A 21,883-nucleotide genomic window follows, 5' to 3' on the forward strand; every position below is an offset into this window, starting at 1 on the left:
AACACAAGTGGAGTCCTTTTGGAGATGAGGTGGTTCCAAGATGTCACTTCAAACAATGTATGAACCAAGTAAACCCAAGTATATCAACTCAGTTTATCAACACCTGAGAAAAAACATCTGCCATATCCCAGAGATCTAAAGTATGTGTGGTGAATGTGATTCACACCGGATTATAATCTGTATTTATGGGAATTTATGCGTGGACTCAGAGGAAATGGGTGAGATTCTTAATGAGTACTTTGCATCGGTATTCACAAAGGAGAGGGGCAAGACGGATGTTGAGGCTAGGGATGGATGTTTAAATACTCTCGGTCAAGTTGTCATACAGAAGGGGGAAGTTTTGGGTATTCTAAAAGACATTAAGGTGGACAAGTCCCCAGGACCGGATGGGATCTATCCCAGGTTACTGAGGGAAGCGAGGGTCAAAATAGCTGGGGCCTTAACAGATATCTTTGCAGCATCCTTGAGCACGGGTGAGGTCCCGGAGGACTGGAGAATTGCTAATGTTGTCCCTTTGTTTAAGAAGGGTCGCAGGGATAATCCAGGGAATTATAGACCTGTGAGCTTGACATCAGTGGTAGGCAAACTGTTGGAGAAGATACTGAGGGATAGGATCTATTCACATCTGGAAGAAAATAGACTTATCAGTGATAGGCAGCATGGTTTTGTGCAGGGAAGGTCATGTCTTACAAACCTAATACAATTCTTTGAGGAAGTGACAAAGTTAATTGATGAGGGAAGGGCTGTAGATGTCGTAAACATGGACTTTAGTAAGGCGTTTGATAAGGTTTCCCATGGCAGGTTGATGGAAAAAGTGAAGTCGTATGGGGTTCAGGGTGTACTAGCTAGATGGATAAAGAACTGGCTGGGCAACAGGAGACAGAGAGTAGTGGTGGAAGGGAGTGTCTCAAAATGGAGAAGGGTGACTAGTGGTGTTCCACAGGGATCCGTGCTCAGACCACTGTTGTTTGTGATCTACATAAATGACCTGGAGGAAGGTATAGGTGGTCTGATTAGCAAGTTTGCAGATGATACTAAGATTGGTGGAGTTGCAGATAGCGAGGAGGACTGTCAGAGAATACAACAAAATATAGATAGATTGGAGAGTTGGGCAGAGAAATGGCAGATGGAGTTCAATCCAGGCAAATGCGAGGTGATGCATTTTGGAAGATCAAATTCAAGAGCGGACTATATGGTCAATGGAAGGGTCTTGGGGAAAATTGATGTGCAGAGAGATCTGGGAGTTCAGGTCCATTGTACCCTGAAGGTGGCAACGCAGGTTGATAGAGTGGTCAAGAAGGCATACAGCATGCTTGCCTTCATCGGACAGGGTATTGAGTACAAGAGTCGGCAGGTCACGTTACAGTTGTATAGGACTTTGGTTCAGCCACATTTGGAATACTGCGTGCAGTTCTGGTCACCACATTACCAGAAGGATGTGGATGCCTTGGAGAGGGTGCAGAGGAGGTTCACCAGGATGTTGCCTGGTATGGAGGGTGCTAGCTATGAAGAAAGGTTGAGTAGATTAGGATTGATTTTTTTGGAAAGACGGAGGTTGAGGGGGGACCTGATTGAAGTCTACAAAATTATGAGAAGTATGGACAGGGTGGATCGCAACAAGCTTTTTCCAAGATTGGGGGTGTCAGTTACAAGGGGTCACGATTTCAAGGTGAGAGATGAAAAGTTTAAGGGAGATGTGTGTGGAAAGTTTTTTACGCAGAGGGTGGTGGGTGCCTGGAACGCTTTACCAGCGGAGGTGGTAGAGGCGGGTACGATAGCATCATTTAAGATGCACCTGGACAGGTATATGAACGGGTGGGGAACAGAGAGAAGTAGACATTGGAAAATAGGAGACAGGTTTAGATAAAGGATCTGGATCGGTGCAGGCTGGGAGGGCTGAAGGGCCTGTTCCTGTGCTGTAATTTTCTTTGTTCTTTTGTTCTTTGTATATACATGTGCCTATATTGTATGTGCAGTTGCACTACCTGACCACCAGGGGGAGTAGCTCTGGGAATGCTCGAGAATTGTACTGGGCTTCTCCCTTGGTTCCACCCAGGACTCCTCCCCCGGAAGCTGCTGTATAAAGATCAGTGCCACATGGTTAGCCAGCCAGTTCACCGAAAGTTCAATGGCTAACCGGATGGCTCTGTTGTGAGTATATTAAAACCGCTATTCTAATCCTACAAGCACGTGTCCATAGAATTGTTGGTTCCAACAGTATGTTTAAAACAAAACAATGTTTATTCTATGAATTCAGTTAACACTTTATAAACAAACAGTTTATCAACTCCCAACACTGATAATCCCCACAGATACAATCCTCAAGAGGTAACCCTTAATAACTTCCTAATAACAACCATAAGTCAAAAAGACCCTTTTTAACAAAGACAGCAGGTTTGAAATCTCTATAGAAAGCAGGTATCACTTTTAAATTATCAAGTGATCTGAACACCTTTTAAACATACAGTGAGAGAGACAGAGAGACTGCAACATTCTTGTAGTCTGAATACAGCTTTCAACTGAAAATTAAACTAAGATATACTGCAGCTCCCAGCTCAAAACGAAAGTAAAAGACAGAATCACATTCCAGCTGCACCCACACAATGACACCATTTGATAAACACCCATTTCTGAAAGATACACTCCCATGACACTTTTCATTGCGCTCCGGATAACCTTACCTTACAAGCCAATGTCCAAATATGGTCCCAACTGGTCAAGACGTAGATGCAAGCGAACATGCTGTTTTAACTGGGGCAGCACGGTAGCATGGTGGTTAGCATAAATGCTTCGCAGCTCCAGGGTCCCAGGTTCGATTCCCGGCTGGGTCACTGTATGTGCGGAGTCTGCATGTCCTCCCCGTGTGTGCGTGGGTTTCCTCCGGGTGCTCCGGTTTCCTCCCACAGTCCAAAGATGTGCGGGTTAGGTGGATTGGCCATGCTAAATTGCCCGTAGTGTCCTAAAAAGTAAGGTTAGGGGGGGGGTTGTTGGGTTACGGGTATAGGTTGGATCCGTGGGTTTGAGTAGGGTGATCATTGCTCGGCACAACATCGAGGGCCGAAGGGCCTGTTCTGTGCTGTACTGTTCTATATTCTATAACTCCACCAACGTTCCTTTGCCAGTTTTAGTAGGGTTAACTCACGCAGTATTCTTCTGCACACCTGGAATTTCTTAAGCCTTGGCTCTGCTGAACTTCACCTCAGCAGAGAGTGCAAATCCTCTTTTCGGAAAATAAATCCAGATTTCCAGCCAGCTTGAATTGGGAGATTTCTGTACATATCAGACAACTCACTGATGCAAAAGAAAATAAATACTTTCCAAATGCAAGGAAATAAATGCATCACAAAGCAGCTTTCTCAATTTCAAAATTCAGCAGCAACACCTATAATCTTCAATTTAGTCATTTCCCTGTCCCAACTCCCACTTTACGGCATGACATTGTAATAATTTAGTTAAAAGGTGAAGGTTCAGAAGTCATTCAAAACAGTCTTTTCAATCATCTTTCCGTATACATTTACTTCATCCCAAAATGAAGTTCATTACCAAAACAATTGAGCTCAAACCCAGTCATATAAGTTTATAGATGCCAGTAAGATACTATCTTACAGAGATAATAAAATAACCCACTAATCACTCTTATGTTGCCACATGGACACATTCATCTTTGCTTCTGGTACTAGCACAAGATCAAGTTATGCAGGCTATAAAACTGTCAGCTCTCAATAAACAGATGTATTCCCAGTGGGTTAACCTTTGCTGTCTGCAAACTTACTACAGTATCTAATCATCATTTATCATCTGTGAAGTAACCACAATATATTATCGCCACTTATCAAGGCTAAAATAAATACAGTTTTACTTTCAATGAAATTACTAAATTTATAAAATGGATGGAGGCAGGAATTGAAAAGTAATTAATTCTGCATCTGCACAGTATTGGCAGTAAGGTGCTCGAGAAATGCTACATTTTCAAACTCAGGATAATTCAGTGCCTACTAATGAACACAAAAAAATCAAATCTGATGTACATTTACATCACCTTTGGCAGAATGCTTTTCTTTTACTTTATCCATGAAAACTAAGTTAGTCTAGTCAACCTGTAAATTGGAAACATACTTGAAGGTATTTCAATCATCTTATATGTAAACCATCAGATGATGAACAGGAAGAAGAGGCATTGCTTAAACCTTCTACTAATGCAATCTTCAACTATTATTTGCATTATTATATGTATTATTTGCATTTTGCCATGGTAGGATCGGAAGCAGGATCAAACCTGTCACTTAAGGACAGGAATCAGGCATTGTCCAGATAGTGCATGACAAATTTCAACTGGTCTTCCACACTTTTCCAGGTGAAAGCAATAGGAGAAGATAAACAAACCATGCCACCGTCCTTTTCCATTTTTCAAGATCCGGAGAGAATTAGAAACAAGAGAACTTAACAGTGAGGAGATAATACCTCACCAATTTGGGATTTAAAATTAATTAATGAAGATTGGTTAATAGTATAACATGTTCAATGTTCAAAAAACAATGTTAAAAAACAACTATGCAGATAATTCTATTTCAGATGGGACAGCACAGTAGTTAGCACTACTGCCTCATGGCACTGAGGACCCGGGTTCGATCCGTGCCCCAGGTCGCTGTCTGTATGGAGTTTGCATTCTCCCTGTGTCTGCGTAGGTCTCACCCCCACAGCCCAAAAAGATGTGTAGGGTAGGTGAATTGGCCATGCTAAATTGCCACTTAATTGGAAAAAAAGAATTGGACAGTCTAAATTTATATTTTAAAAAGTTCTATTTCAGATGGAGCTAGATACAGGTATACTCATTACAAACCCAGCACCAAAAGCCACATGGGGTTCCAGATAGCAAATCTGCTGAAAGTCCAAGAAACCATTCAATCGACAATGCAGAATTTAGTGAAGAACATGAATGTGGGTATAACATTTCCAACATGCTGATGTAGAATAAATGCTTTTTTCTGATTATCACCAAATGATAACAGGGATTTTCTCTTTTCTTGGTTTATTGTAAATCAGTTGAGCTCTGAATCAGTGACAGGAGTGTCAGGGTGTCTTTCCACTTAAATGCCTGATAATGTAAATCCTGAATGAGGATCTGACTTGACTTGAGCGAATTGGAGTCAAGCTCACAAGAAGTAGCAGCAGTCTCACTCTTCTGTGGTTTGATTCAGATGGAATCCCTGGACACTTTGTAAATCTAATAGGCTTTCATTTAAATCTCCAATTTTCAAACAAAATAGCTGAATTTGGAGATAACCAGCGCTTTCTCCTGAACAGGATAGTTAAACTTCCCAAAAAACAGAAGTGGGAGAAATAAACTTAACACTTCAGGCCAGTGCTACTTCATCAGAACAGGGAATGCTTAGAGATTTAACAGTTTTTAAGCAAGAAAGGGAAAGACAGATAGGGAAGAAAAGAATAAAAAGGACAGGTCTGTGATAGAATGAATGGCAGGAGAGATTAAATGACAATAGGGATGATAGTGTAAAGCAAAAAGAGATGGGGAACAGTAAAAAAACATCCAGCCACCCAAAGGGGCCTCTCCCTCCTTAGTGTTCAGCTCCACCTCAGTCACTCCCAACACCCTGTCACCTTCCCATGGCACTTTGCAAGTACAGGAATTGCAACACCTGCCCTTTGATCTCCTCCCTTCTCATCACGTTCGGCCCCAAAGAAACCTTTCAGATGAAACAGTGATTTACTTGTACTTCTTTCAGTTTAATATATTTTATTCACTGCTCATTTATGATGCCGTGGCATGTAGTGCATCCATTCTGCCAAAGTAAGGATTTCTAATTAAAGGGCCCACAACGCGAATCAGAAAATCTCACACCACTTGCATTTTCCAATTGCATCAATCACAGAAATGGAGAGGAGACCGGGGAAGGCTGCCACACATTGGTCTCTCACTCTGAATTGGAGGTCTTGCTGTCGGATCTGAGGGTTGGAGTGAGGTGATCTTTCTCAAAGATTGGAGGAAGACACACTCTCCAACTAAGCAGGCATGGATGCAAGTGAATAAAAAGGTCAGCATCAGGAGTGTTGTCCCTCGAGCCTGGAGACAGTGCACCAAGAAGATCCAGGATTTCAGGGTGCCAAGCCGCTACTCTGAATTGCCAAGCATTCTCCTACCCAGGACATTACAGCAAGTGATTGTACTCATCTCAGGGACTTCACACAGTTATCACATCAGCCTACACTCACCCTCAGCGTACTGACCTCTCACACCCATGCTTCCACAATAGTATCCTTCCCTCCACTGCACGTAAGTCATTACGAGTACCCGATCTCTCGGCTTTCCCTCCTTGCAGGAGAATAGTGCAGACAACTTGGCAAGAGGCAGAAATCCAGGGAAGCAGGGTGGAGGTGGCCCACCAATGACAGGCTTTTGCTAGCCATTGTTAATGTGTGCCCACCTGCTGCACTGGGAAGGTCTTGTTTCAGGAAGCTTCAGGGGTCTGAGCTACCTTAACAGCCTGAGCCGCTTGAGGCATTTCGGTCCAGACATGATGGAAGAGTTGATTCTCTGCCTGTTGAGGGTGTTGAGGGTCTCCTTCCAGCTGGATTTCGGTGCCCATTCCCTTTGATTTGGGAAGTACCATACAACTGAGGAGAAAGCAGCTGGTGTTGCTGGTGGTGTTGCAACTGTTGCTACTGGTGAAGTTGGAAGTGGTGCACCCTCTGTTCTTGACCCTCAGCAGGGCTGAAAGGTAGAATTGAATTACATACCATGGTGTGGTGACGTCTGGCAGGAGAAGTGCAGCAGGTGAATGAAATGCTGTAAAGGCGAAGCTGATGTTGGTAATTACCCGTCAAGCCGTGATAGCACTTTCGGAGAAAAGGAGTATTTTGAATAATAGTCTCTTAATAGACATGACTTTTAATTTCAATTTCACTGAACAAAGCTTGTTAGTTTCATTGAAGCTGTTCCAATGTGCCATTACCTTGGTGGCCCTGGCAAGCTGCTGATAGGTCAGTGTTATAACGTGCCTGCTTACCACTGACTCGGAACTAATGGCAATCCCACAATCCTTAGGGAGTATGAGCTTCCCCAATGAGGGGGGCGGAGAAATCATGAGCAGATTCCCTGCATAGAGCTGGCCAGTTTGGAACCAGCTGGAGAGGAGCAGCAAGGGAGTTACTGTTGTGCATATATATGTTGTTGTAAATAAAAGTTATTTATTTCTGTCCCTAGACTCGTGCAGGTTTCTTCCTGGCCCTCACAAAAGTCAGGAAACCGGTTTGATGGCTAGGAAGTCCAGGATTCAAGGCGAAAACACCTCGGGCCAGATTCTCCATTTCTGAGGCTAAATGCGGAGAATCAGTGGCGTATTAAATGGAAAAAAAACAGTGGCGCCCTCTCACCGATCCTGCGACCAGTGAGGGGCTAGCAGCTGCTCCGCGTTAAACCCCCGACCTCCACAAAACGAATGGCCGGGTCCGTAGCTGTACATGCGCGCGACAACCACCTGCAGCGGCTGCGCCGTAAAATATGGCGCCGGCCGTGCGCGCACCCGACCTGCCAGATAGTGCCCCGTTGACCACTTCCCAGCCCTCACGGGAACCCCCCCCCCCCCCCCCCCCCCCCCCCTCCCGGCCAGCAGAATGGCTCCCGCCCAACTGTGGCGGTGCTGGACACAGTTCGCACTTGCCTGGCTGGAGCCAGAACTACACCCACTAGTTTCAGACCAACAGCTGCAGCATACATGCAATGTTAAATACATTGGTGGTCTACTGAATAATAAATCAGCCAAGCCACATCCATAATCAACTAATCCCAAAGATTACTGCTGTAAACTTATAGTCTTCATCAGTCACATTGTGCGTACAGTATTCATTGGGCCACAGATAATATTCAAAACAATGTTCTCATTAATTTGCATGAATTCCAGGTTGCTGATACTAACAGATCTTGAAGTCCTAACAGAGAAATTATCCATTGATGAGGGATGATCGACTTCCACAGTGTGCACAAATTTAAACAAGTTAAACAGAAAATGCAAACCAGTAAATAAACTGGCTAAACTAATTTCATACCTGCTTGCAACGTCTGCACGCCCACTATTAAAGTGTGAAATGAAAGCGTTATTGAAATGTGCAACTGCTGTCTTCTTGGCCCCCCAGTAGCCACTCCTTCCTTTGTTAAACTTCTCGTGTTTCTTCTGTAACTCCCCCTTGGCATCCTTCTTCCAACCTGAAGGGGTCAGAGCGTTTTGGATATTTCCACTCTTCTTAATCTGATGACAATGATCTTGCTAAATTGCATCTTGCCGTTGTCCTTTTTGTCCTACTATGTAACATACATTTGACCCTGCCAGACCTGGTGACTCCTTTGCTTTATAAACTCAAATAAGACTTCTGGTTCCAGTGATACCTCTCATTACTCTCAAGATACGTGCCTCCAAATTATTTCTGCCCTGTTTTCTGTTCAATTTCTCTTAACTCCATATTGCATGTACATAGAACAGTACAGCACAGAACAGGCCCTTCGGCCCTCGATGTTGTGCCGAGCAATGATCACCCTACTCAAACCCACGTATCCACCCTATACCCGTAATCCAACCTTACTTTTTTAGGACACTACGGGCAATTTAGCATGGCCAATCCACCTAAACCGCACATCTTTGGATTGTGGGAGGAAAACGGAGCACCCGGAGGAAACCCACGCACACACGGGGAGGACGTGCAGACTCCGCACAGACAGTGACCCAGCCGGGAATCGAACCTGGGACCCTGGAGCTGTGAAGCATTTATGCTAACCACCATGCTACCGTGCTGCCCCAAATGTAAACTTACTTATACACACAGAGTTACAACAGAAAGATTAATAGTCAAGTTATTCATCAGTTTGAAAATTTATACCAACCATGAAGAATGATTTTTCATCATGGCTAGACCATCCGCAGATCTAGTTGTCCATGTCACATTCTGTAACAATGGGCAGAATTTTATGCTGTTGCTGATGACGAACTTGGGGGCGGGAACAGCATTTACTGAGGCAGGCTGGTGACGTATGTGAATCCCAACACCTTTCCGCCTCCACCAAGATTAAATTCTGGCAGAAATGTCCATGGCCAGAGGACTTCTGGTGGTGGCATGTCGGAGCACGTAGTGCATTAAGTAGCTCCCACCCAGGGCACTTGTTTCTTGGCCCTTTTTGCCTGGATCCTGAGGTCTTTCGGTGGATAAATTCTGTACTTATGAAAGTAGAAGGAGCCCATTGTTGAAGAATGTCAAAAAAGGCTGGAACTAAGAGGTCTGCGGACAGATATTTGTCGACAGACTAGGAGGTTTTACGTGGTGCCTCAGCAGCGAAGATGGTGGCGGCAGCTCCGGTGATTGCAGCCGCCCCAAATGATGGCAGACATGCTACCTGGGTTGCTAGCTAATTAACTTGACTAGCATTTTGAGAGAGGCAATGGAGAGGTGACACTTGAAATCTGCCATAAATCAATTGAGGGGTGCTGGGCTCTGTCCGAGAAAAGTTGGAGAGAACTTTGGAAGCTGTGAAGGAGCATGGCGAGGTGTTGAAGGGAATGGAGGCAGCTCTGTTGAGGCACAGTAAGCAAATTGCCTCGCTGGAGGCCAGGATATTGTTGGTGGCAGAGAAAAATAAGAGTCTGGGAGAATTGCTCATGGAGACAAAACCTCAGAGTTAGGGTTGCCGGAGGGAATAGAAGGCCCGAATCTTACTACCTATTTCTCGCAGATGTTCAGTAAGATGATGGGGAAAAGAAGCAAGACAGGGACCATGAATTCTCCGGCAGAAGCCTCGGGTGAATGAGCCACCATGAGCAGTTATCATCAGATTCCAGAGCTTCCAGAGAAGGAGCGGATCCTGAAGTGGGCCAAAGAGAACCCTGATTCAAGGTGGAAAGGGAACCTCGTTAGAATCTATCAATGATGTGGAGATGCCGGCGTTGGACTGGGGTGAGCACAGTAAGAAGTTTTACAACACCAGGTTAAAGTCCAACAGGTATGTTTCAAACACTAGCTTTCGGAGCACTGCTCCTTCCTCAGGGGAATGACTCATTAACCTGAGGAAGGAGCAGTGCTCCGAAAGCTAGTGGGCGGTATTCTCCGCTAAGGCCAAAAATCGTTGAGGCCGTCGTGAACTCGGCCGTGGTTCACGACAGCCTCGGGGCCCGCTCCCCACACCTAATTCACCCCCTCCCGGGGCGCTAGGAGTGGGCCCCCGTCGTTCCCGGCCGCTAGAAATAACGCGCGAACAGCGCTTTTCATGATGTCATCCGCGCATGCGCGGGTTGCCGGTTCCAACCCGCGCATGCGCGGAAGACATCACCACACAGGCAGCACGAACCCGCGCATGCGCGGTGCCGTCTTTCTCCACCGCCGCTCGGCAAGACGTGGCGGCTTGATCTTGCCGGGCGGCGGAGGGGAAAGAGTGCGTCCGTTTTGGACGCTGGCCCGACGATCGGTGGGCACCGATCGCGGGCCTGTCCCCTCCGGAGCACAGTCGCCCGTTTCACGAATGCAGCGACCAGGTGTGGTTGCTGCCGTGGTGAAACGGGCGTGAAGGGCCGGCCGCTCGGCCCATCGGGCTCGGAGAATCGCCGTTCGCCGTGAGAAACGGCGAGCGGCGATTTTTCCGAGAAGGGGGCGTAAAAAATGTCGGGAGGCGCTCCCGCGATTCTCCCAGGCCGCGTGGGGAGCGGAGAATTACGCCCAGTGTTTGAAACACACCTGCTGGACTATAACCCAGAATCTATCAAGATGTCGGAGCGGAGATTGAGAGGAGGTGGGCGGCCTTCAATAAGGCTTAAGCAGCATTATACAGGGTGGAGCGCCATTTGGAGTGGTGTACCCGGCGGGGCTGCGGATTACTTTTGAGTCAAAGGACTATTATTTCGACATTTGGAGGAGGCTGAGGCCTTTCTTACAAAGCATGGACTGGGATCAAGTTAAATGGGCTCTGTGGGGACTTTTATGGTTGTTGACAGGAAAAGGTTTTGTGCGTTTTTGTACTTTCTATATATTTTGTGTTATTTCATTGTTCTTGGAATGGGATGAGAGTATTTTACATAGGTTGTGTGGTTTGGAATGGGGGATTGTGTGGTGGGGAATGGGGTGGTTAACTGTTCTGTGGGGTATTGTTTAAGGCAATATTTTTAGAAATATATGGCTCCCAGTGACATTTTGATCTTTGTAGGGGTGTTGAACTTTTGTTTTATTTTAACAGCCGGGACGGATATGGTTGTTTCTGTCTCTTCTTTGGCCCTGGGTCGGGGCTACTGGTTAGCAGTGACTTTTTAGTTAGCAGGAGTGTGGTGAGGGGAGGGGTTGTGACCTGTTGAACCAGGTTTTGGTGGTTCAATGAGCCAAACATTTTGTTGTGCTGGAGGCTGGGGTTGTTTCGGAGAGGGTACTGATCTTTGGTATGTAACCAACATGTACATTTGGGTGGGGTCTGGTTCAGGGAAGAGGTAGGGGTGGAGGGGAGGATTAGATTTCTGATGGTGACTATGGGGTTTTCTCTGTTTCACTTTATGGGTGGGTTTAGCAGTTTTCTTTGATGGGCCATGGGCCTTTATACTTTGGGCAAGCGATTGAGAATCCCTCATGGAGGAAGTGGTTGACTCCAGATTGCGGGGGGGGGGGCACAGGAACAGGCCCTTCGACCCTCCAGGCCTGCGCCGACCATGCTGCCTGTCTAAACTAAAACCTTCGACACTTCCGGGGTCCGTACCCCCCTATTCCCATCCTATTCATGTATTTGTCAAAACGCCCCTTAAACGTCACTATCGTCCCTGCTTCCACAACCTCCTCCGGCAGCGAGTTCCAGGCACACACTACCCTCTGTAAAAAATACTTGCCTCGTACATCTCCTCTGAATCTTGTCCCTCGTACCTTAAACCTATGCCATCTAGTAATTGACCCCTCTACCCTGGGAAAACGCCTCTGACTGTCCACTCTGTTTATGCCCCTCATAATTTTGTAGACCTCTGTCGTTCTAGTGAGAACAAATCGAGTTTATTCAACCACTCCTTATAGCTAATGCCCTCCATACCAGGCAACATCCTGGTAAATCTCTTCTGCACCCTCTCCAAAGCCTCCACGTCCTTCTGGTAGTGTGGCGACCAGAATTGAACACTATACTAGTGTGGCCTAACTAAGGTTCTATACAGCTGCAACTGGACTTGCCAATTTTTATACACAATGCCCCGGCCAATGAAGGCAAGCATGCCATATGCTTTCCTGTCTACCTTCTCCACCTGTGTTTCCACTTTCAGTGACCTGTGGAGCTGTATACGAGATCTCTCTGTCAATACTCTTGAGAGTTCTACCATTCACTGTATATTCCCTACCTGTATTGGACCTTCCAAAATGCATCACCTCACATTTGTCCGGATTAAACTCCGTCTACTATCTCTCCTCCCAAGTCGCCAAACGACCTAAATCCTGCTGTATCCTCTGACTGTCTTCATCGCTATCCGCAATTCTACCAACCTTTGTGTCGTCCGCAAACCTACTAATCAGACCAGTTACATTTTCCTCCAAATCATTTATATATACTACAAACAGCAAAGGTCCTAGCACTAATCCCTGAGGAACACCACTGGTCGCTGTCCTCCAATCAGAAAAGCACCCTTCTATTGCTACTCTCTGCCTTCTATTACCTAGCCAGTTCTGTATCCATCTTTCCAGCTCACCTCTGATCCAGTGTGACTTCACCTTTTGTACCAGTCTGCCATGAGGGACCTTGTCAAAGGCCTTACTGAAGTCCATATAGACAACATCCACAGCCCTACCTGCATCAATCATCTTTGTGACCGTCTCGAAAAACTCTATCAAGTTAGTGAGACACGACCACTCCTTCACAAAAATGTGCTGCCTCTCGCAAATACGTCCACTTACTTCCAAATGGGAGTAGATCCTGTCTCGAAGAATTCTCTCCAGTAATTTCGCTACCACCAACGTAGTTCCCTGGATTATCTTTGCTACCCTTGTTAAACAAAGGAACAACATTGGCTATTCTCCAGTCCTCTGAGTCATCACCTGAAGACAGTGAGGATCCAAAGATTTCGGTCAAGGCCTCAGCAATTTTCTCTCTTGCCTCCTTCAGTACTCTGGGATAGATCCCATCAGGCCCTGGGGACTTATCCACCTTAATATTTTTTAAAGACGCCCAACACATCGACTTTTTGGATCTCATTGTGACCCAGGCTATCTACACACCCTTCTCCAGACTCAACATCCACCAATTCCTTCTTTTTGGTGACTACTGATGCAAAGTATTCATTCAGTACTTCACCCATTTCCTCTGGCTCCACACATAGATACCCTCCCCTGTCCTTCAGTGGGCGAACCCTTTCCCTGGCTACGGTCTTGCTTTTTATGTACGTGTAAAAAGCCTTGGGATTTTCCTTAACCCTATTTGCCAATGATTTTTGTGACCTCTTTTAGCCCTCCTGACTCCTTGCTTAAGTTCCTTCCTACTTTCCTTATATTCCACACAGGCTTCATCTGTTCCCAGTCTTCTAGCCCTGAAAAATGCCTCCTTTTTCTTTTTGACGAGGCCTACAATATCTCTCGTTATCTAAGGTTCCCGAAATTTGCAATATTTATCTTTCTCCCTCACAGGAACATGCCGGTCCTGAATTCCTTTCAACTGACATTTGAAAGCCTTCCACATGTCAGATGTTGATTTACCCTCAAACATGTGCCCCCAATCTAGGTTCTTCAGTTCCCGCCAAATATTGTTGTAATTAGCCTTCTCCTAATTTAGCACATTCATCCTAGGACCACTCTCATCCTTGTCCACCAGCACTTTAAAACTTACTGAATTGTGGTCACTGTTCCCGAAATGCTCCCCTACTGAAACTTCTACCACCTGGCCAAGCTCATTCACCAATACCAGGTCCAGTACAGCCCCCTCCCTAGTTGGACCACCTACATAATCTGCCAGACTGAAGAGTGGGGGAACCAGGTCTCTCACTCGGGATTTGACGGCAGGGACTGAGAGGACGGCAATTTTAATCAATAAGCGGGTTCTTTTTAGGCGAACAAAGTCATGGCGGATCTGTATGGGAGATATGTGATGGTCACCAGGTCTTTGGCAGGTATATCGCTGGCATTGGTTAATGTGTATGCCCCGAATTGGAAAAATACAACATTTATTAGGAAAACATCTCTTCTCCCCGAGGTGTGGAAGGCAAAGTATTCAGCCATTGTCATCTCGGATCATTCCCTGCACCTCGTGAATTTGGTTTTAGATTCGGGCCCTGCTCAGTGCCACTGTGGAGGTTATGTGTATGGTTATTGGCGGATATAGGGTCCGATGGGCGGATGTCTAAGGCCATTGATGATTATGTAGGGTTAACAGGAATGGGTCTGTCTTGTCTGTTATGCTTTGGGAAGCCTTGAAAGTGGTTATTAGAGGAGCGATCATATCATATAAGGTGCATATGATAGGGAGGTGAGGGTGGAACGGCAGAGGTTTGTGGATAACATTTTGGAGGTAAATTGCAGGTGATCGTGTGACCCTACCCTGGAGCTCATGCCGATCAGGAAGAGGCTGCGGACACAATTCAACTTGTTGTCCATTTGATAAGGTAGAGTGGAGGTACCTTTTTTAAGTTCTGGAGAGGTTCGGTTTGAAGCCAAAATTGATTTCATGGGTATGGTTATTGTACGGGGCACCTTCAGCTAGTGTTCGTACCAATGCCTTGAGTCCAGGGTACTTTCAATTGAACAGTGAGTCAAGACAGGGGTGTCCAATGTTCCATTTCCTATTTGCATTCGCGACAGAATTGCTATTTCTTTGAGGGCTTTGGGTAAATGGAAGGGGATAAAGAGGGGAGGGGTGGAATATAGGGTGTCCCTACATGCTGATGGTTTCTGCTTTATGTTAGCGACCTGATCCCCACTATGGGTGAAATAATGGAGCTATTGAGGAGCTTTAGTTCTTTTTCGGGATACAAATTGAATCTGGAAACAAGTGAGTACTTTCCGCTTAATTCCCCAGGGAGGGGAACTAATTTTGGGTTGCTGCCTTTTCTCCTGGCCAGCTCTAGCTTCAGGTATCTGGGTATCCGGGGAGCCCATGATTGGGCCTAGCCCCATACATTGAATTGTGCAAAACTGGTAAGGTTAAATCCGATTTGCAAAAGTGGGATAACCTTCCTCTGTCCTTGGTAGAGTCCAGGCTATTAAAATAAATATTCTCCAAAGGTTTTTGTTTCTTTTTTGATCTCTTTCTGTTTTCTCTCTAAATATTTTTTGTGAGGGTTAAAATGTTGACCTCATTCTTTATATGCGTGGACAGGATCCTGAGGATCTGCAGGGCAGTTCTTCAAAGGGATAGGCAGCAGGGGGGCGGCGGGGGCTTGCATTGCCAAATTTGTTTTTTTATTACTGGGCGGCCAATGCTGAGAAGGTGCTGGGGTGGTGCAGTGACCCGGATTCCATATGGGAACAGATGGCGATGAGGTTGTGTCGGGGATTCAGTCTTCTTGGTACACAGGTGACATTCTGGCTTCCATTTTCTCTGTCGGTAGTGTCTTCTTTAAAGGTATGGAGACAATTCAGACAGCACTTTAAGCTGGGATCCGTATCCAGCTGACAAGAATAGACGCCGTGTTTGAGGTGTTGGGAGTAAAAGGGCTGGGGAAATTTGGGAATTTGTTGGTGTAGGGATGGTTTGCCAGCTTGAAGGAATTGTCGGCGAAGTTTGGGCTTTCGGGGCCAAACTTGTTCAGGTACCTCCAGATAGGTAATTTTGTACATGGGGCCTTCCCAACATTTCCTGTGGCACCACCGATGTCCCTGAGGATCCTTTCGCTGGCGGGGTTGGAGGACGGTAGCATGTCCGGCATTTATGTCGGAAGATTTGGATCCGGTGGATGAGGTGAAGGTGAAATGGGAGTGGAAGTTGGGACCTACAGTGGATGATGAGGCGTGGAGTGAGGGTGAACTTTGGAGGGCAAACTCCATGTCTTCATGTGCGCGGCTTGGTCTGATCCAGCATAACGTGGTGCATAGGGCGCACCTGACCAAAGCTAAGATGAGTGGCTTCTTTCCGGAGGTAGGGAACAGGTGCGAGGGGTGCTCTGGAGAGCCAGCCAACCACACGGACATGTTCTGGTCTTGTGCCAAACTGATAAACTTTTGGGTCTCCTCCTTTAGCACCATTCAGCGATTTCTGAATATTGATCTGGAGCCTTGTCCTCTGGCGGCCATTTTTGGGGTGTTGTACTCACCAATGCTGCAAACAGATGTCCATGCCTTTGCCTCGTCGAATGCCTGGAGATGATTTCTGCTGGTGCTGAGGTCCTCTACTCAGCCCAGTGCCTCGGTATGGTTGGGTAATTTTATGGTATTCTTGTACCTGGAGTAAGTCAAGTACACTGTTTCGGGGTCGTTGAGGGGTTCCACCGGAGTTGGCAGCCATTCATGGCCTACTTTAGGAATTAGTCACCGGTAGGGGGACCGGCTGAGAGATAACCCCCTGCCTTAGTTTCTGACCTTTTTCCCTGCAACTCCCACCCCTCAAAATCCCCTCTCCTTCATAACTTATGTGGGCTAAACAGCTGGTTTGTAATGCCAAACAAAGCCAGCAGCATGGGTTCAATTCCTGTACCGGCCTCCCAAACTGGGGGCGGAATGTGGCGACTAGGGGCTTTTCACAGTAACTTCATTGAAGCCTACTTGTGACAATAAGCTATTATTATTATTATTATAGTCTTTGTCCTTCGTGATCCTGGGACTCCAGGGTGTCCTTCCAGCAGCAGCCACAAACTCCTCAGTGGCACTGCTGAGCCTAAACGTTGGCCTGCCGGTGGCCTCACCATGGTCTGATTGGCATGCGGTTTGCCAGGCCTTCCCAAAAAAGATCCGGCAGCTGAGATCCCTAATGCAACAGGATTCCGCTCACAGTTCCTAACAACTCATGTATTGCCTTGAACATCTTCAAAGTATTTCTCAGTGTGCAAAATAACGCACTTTAAAACAAGTTATCATTATGGCTGTCACCAAAGTTATGCTCATGACTATCCAGCTTTCTTCTCTAATCTCTGACTTGATTGTAATTGGTGCCTCAAACTCTTTTTCCATTAACTCAGAAATTCTTCATAGTTCTACCCTCCAACCAGGTGCTTCTTACATCACATAAATATCCTTTCCCACAATTATTAAACCTTCTGTTCTAATTTATTGGTGATGAGTAGTTGGATGTAAAAGATTTCGTGGCACTATCTCGAAGAACAGCAGGGGAGTTATCCCAATTGTCAACATTACAAAAAAACAGATTGTCTTGTCATTATTACATTGTTGTTGTGAGAGTTTACTGAATGGAAATTAGCTGTCTTCTTTCCAACATTACAGTAGCAACTACATTTCCATAGAATACCATAGAATCCCTACAATGCAGAAGGAAGCCATTCAACCCATTGAGTCTGCACCGACCCTTCAAAAGAACACCCTACCTCTGCCCAATCCCCCACACCATTGCTGCAACCCCACCCTAAAGGGCAATTTGGCATGACCAATCCACCTAACCTGCACCAGCAAGGTAGCACCGTGGGTAGCACTGTTACTTCCCAGTTCCAGGATCCCAGGTTTGATTCCCGGCTTGGGTCGCTGTCTGTGCGGAGTCTGCACGTTCTCCCTGTGTCTGTGTGGGTTTCCTCCGGGTGCTCTGGTTTCCTCCCACAAGTCCCAAAAGACGTGCTTGTGAGGTGAATCGAACATTCTGAATTCTCCCTCTGTGTACCTGAATAGGCGTCGGAATGTGGCGACTATGGACTTTTCACAGTAACTTCATTGCAGTGTTAATGTAAGCCTGTGACAATAACGATTATTATTATCTTTGGACTGTGGGAGGAAACTGGAGTACCCGGAGGAAACCCACGCAGACACGAGGAGAAAGTACAGACTCCACACACACAGTCACCCGAGGCCGGAATGGAACCTGGGTCCCTGGAGCTGTGAGGCAGCAGTGCTAACCACTATGCCACCATGCCACCCTAAAAGCATTCCATTGGCTGTGGAGTGATTTGTGACATCCAGTGGTCACGAAGAAACACTATATCAAGTCCATTTTCTCTTTTAGTACTACCATTTATTTTAGTATTATTACTTATAACAAAGTACATGTTTTGGAGGCTTTGCATGGTACAAGTAAGAGCTGAATAACTTTTGTAATATTTCTCAACTGCCCAAGGTCATTCATAAACTTCCATCAAATCATATGCCCTCCATGTTCAAAACTGTTATTCCCATAACTAATCAACCTATTAAATAAATAGAATCAAAAGCTGTACCCTTCTTGTCGAAAAATTGTTCTAAAGCAGTGACCAAGACTCTTGTAGCTGGTAGCATCACCTTTCCCTCTCTGAATTTGGAACCTAGGAATAAAAGAAAATCAATTAAAAAACTTCAGTTCAATAAATGAGTTACGCCCAAGCTAGATTTATTCATGATTACTATGAAATAGCTAGCTAAAGAATGCCAGTAAAAATGTATTTGCACAGATATTTGAGTAGCAACAAAATAGATAAACAAAACCATGATAGTATAAATCAAGAGTTGATTATTCCTTTAGTTCCTATAAATGTTTCACAATACCCAGAAATAAAAAAATGACCATTCTTAGCCTTGTTCTATTGCTAAATATTTAAAATATATTAAATGCATGGATTTCTCCGAGACCAGGTATTTTAGCATTGCTGAAAAAAGTCATTTTGTCAAAGCTTTCATCTTGCACTCATGTATTTTGTGTAATGGCATAAAGTTTCTTGTAACTGGTTGATGAATGGCTGCTGCAATTAGTCATTAACTTATCAGTTATCATTATTACCATCCCGGGCCAGATCCTAACGTTTGCTAGAATACAGGACAGAATCCCCAACAAGAGATCATTAATTTATCAGCTAGACCAGATTCAAAATGAAAATTCTGATGTCAGTCAATAAAGAGCATTTCACAGCTACATGGATATTATTTTAAAGTAGTTAACAATATCGCACATTAATTTTAGTTGTTCATAGTCTTTATGTTGGGAGTATATAAAAATTGTGTGGCAGCAAACTTCATGGCCTGTTTTGGAATCCTTAACAATTGCAAGGCCTGTTTGCCAGACACTGACTCAATTACCACCCAATCCTCACTCTATAATGTGCAAATAGACACATCATTCACTCCTGACGACTAGGTGCATTGCTAATTTATGGAAAAGTACATTCATTGCCACAACCTTTGTGGATAAATGTATTTGGATAAATGTCAGACTGAGCAGGTTATGTCCAACCTCCTGCTGGAACTCAGGAAGTATCAGGCAAACTGAGACCCCAGCTTAAAGACTTTCTCAGTGCAACGTCTCCCAGTAATACATTCCAAAAAGCAGTATTTCCAACACAACTCGACTAAAAGACAGCTACATACCCTCCTAATAATGACCAATGAAACCCAACCTCCTATTTGTTGTGTTCCGTGATCTTGTCTTTGCCAGTATTCTACAGAACTACTGATGACTTAAACAGAATGATGATTTATTGATGTACACATGATAAGGTGACTATCAGAATGCTAACAGACTAAGTTATCATAGAGTTACATTAGACTCTCCTGAAACTACCCTTGTGCGTGTCTGCCCTGATGCATGTCTTGCAGTCTTCTGCCGGTAGCGGATGTCACATGATTAATGTCTGACGCAACCTGTTGGTGGGAGGTCGCACTACTGAGTACATATAATATTATCTACAGTCATATCACCACTATCTGGTTTCCATACAAAACATTTCCACCTTCTCATGCAAAGTACCACTCACACACAAATTGTCTTACAGATATGTCTAAGCATATTCCTTCCCCCATATCCAATTATCCAACTTTTCTTCCCTCCTTACCCAAACGTTTAATTTTAGTTCAATTTCAATTATGCCATCATCGATTTTTCACACATGAATTATTCACCTGACCCCACAAAATTCTTCCATCCTGCTGCCACATTCACTACCTCTCAGACTTTAAGCAGATTGGCCAAAGTTATAACATAGGAACATCGGAATTAGGAGAAGTGGACAATTCAGTCCTTCGAGCCTGCTCCACCATTCAATCAGATCATGGTTAATCTCTTCCTGGTCTCAAAGCCACCTCCCTACCTGTTCCCCTTTTCTTTATTATCAGAAATATGTCTATCGCCCTCTTGAAACCATTTAATGATTCAGCTCCAACGCACTATGGGGCAGCGAGTGCCACAAATTCACCACCCTCTGCTAGAAGTAGTGCCTCTTCATCTCAGTTTTAAATCTATTGCCTCTCAACCTATATCTGTGACTTCTTGTTCTAGGATGTCCCACAAGGGGGAACATTTGGGATCTACATTTACTTTATTAATCCCTTTTAGCATTTTATCTACCTCGATCAGATCCAGCGCCGGCTCTAGGGTTGCTGGCGCCCCGGGCAAGCTGAACTTCGGCGCCCTTGGGGGGGGGGGCGGGGGTGGGCGGGGGCGAGGCCGAGGAGGGGGCGGGGGCGAGGCCGAGGAGGGGGGGGGCCAGGGGGGGGGGCGGGGGCGAGGCCGAGGAGGGGGGGGGGCCGGGGGGGGGGCGAGGCCGAGGAGGGGCGGGTGGTGCGAGGCCGAGGAGGGGCGGGGGGGGCGAGGCCGAGGAGGGGCGGGGGGGGCGAGGCCGAGGAGGGGCGGGGGGGGCGAGGCCGAGGAGGGGCGGGGGGGTGAGGCCGAGGGGGGGGCGGACCCGAGGGGGGGCGGACCCGAGGGGGGGGCGGACACGCGGGGGGGGGCGGACCCGAGGGCGGGGCGGGGGGGCGGACCCGAGGGGGGGCGGGGGGGACTGAGCGGGGGGGCGGACCGAGCCGGGGGGCCGCCCTGGGGGCGGGCGGCCACCGCGCATGCGCTGGTTGGCACCGGCCCAACTGCGCATGCGCGGGACCCGAGTCTGGCGCCCCCGAGCACATGGCGCCCCGGGCGACTGCCCGAGTTGCCGGTGCCTTGAGCCGGCCCTGATCAGATCCCCTCTCATAGTTTCTAAACTCCAGCAAGTATAAGCCCAAACTGTTTAAATCTCTCCTCATACGTCAACCCCTTCATCCCGGAATCAATCTGGCGAACCTCCTCTGAACTGCTTCCAATGCCACCACATCCTCAAATATGGAGACCAAAAGAAGACAAAATACTAAAGATGTGGTCACACCGACACTCTAGGCGATTGCAACAATACTTCTCTCCTTTTATACTCCAGTCCTTTTGCAATAAACGCTAACATTCCATTTGCCTTTCTCATTAGGTTTTGCAGCTGCATACAGAATTTCTGTGATTCATGAATAAAGACACTTTCTGCCCAGTCACGTTGTGAATCTGATTTCCATTCAGATAATAATTTGCCTGACTATTGTTTTGCCAAAATGGATAACCTCACACGTATCCAATTTAAGCTCCATCTCCTAGCCTATCTATAAAATCTGTATCTCCTCTTCACTGCCTGCTTTCCCACCTATTTTAGTATCATCCGCAAATTTTGCTGTGTTACACTCTGTCCCTGCTTGCAGATCATCTTTTTAAAATATTTTAATCAAGGTTTTGCAGAATTATTCATAATAAAACAGTAGTAACAGTAATAACAATACAAACTAGAGTGAACATTAACATAGTGCAAAAAGAGAATATACAATAACAATTAAATAGACATTACCCCACGTGACTCAGTTTTCCCACACCATCCCAATGAAGCACTCACCCCCCCCACCCCACCCCCCCCCACCCCACCCCCCACCCCACCCCCCCCCCACCCCACCCCGCTGCCCCCCATGGATTGCTGCTGCTGCTGACATTTTAATTTTTCCCGAGTAGGTCGGCGAACGGCTGCCACCTCCAAGAGAA

General features: G+C 46.1%; 1 protein-coding gene across 2 annotated transcripts in view; it reads right to left on the reverse strand.

The window, feature by feature from the left end:
- slc25a21 (solute carrier family 25 member 21) overlaps positions 1–21,883 on the reverse strand; it is a 781,061-nt gene that overhangs the window by 148,744 nt on the left and 610,434 nt on the right. For both annotated transcript variants that reach the window (XM_038780811.1, XM_038780819.1), the window contains one exon: positions 18,309–18,392. In XM_038780811.1, coding sequence (XP_038636739.1) covers positions 18,309–18,392 — 84 coding nt within the window. The remainder of the gene's footprint in view (positions 1–18,308; positions 18,393–21,883) is intronic.

This window comes from Scyliorhinus canicula, chromosome 2 (genome assembly GCF_902713615.1).
Source record: "Scyliorhinus canicula chromosome 2, sScyCan1.1, whole genome shotgun sequence".
In the NCBI taxonomy this organism is placed as follows: Eukaryota; Metazoa; Chordata; class Chondrichthyes; order Carcharhiniformes; family Scyliorhinidae; genus Scyliorhinus; species Scyliorhinus canicula.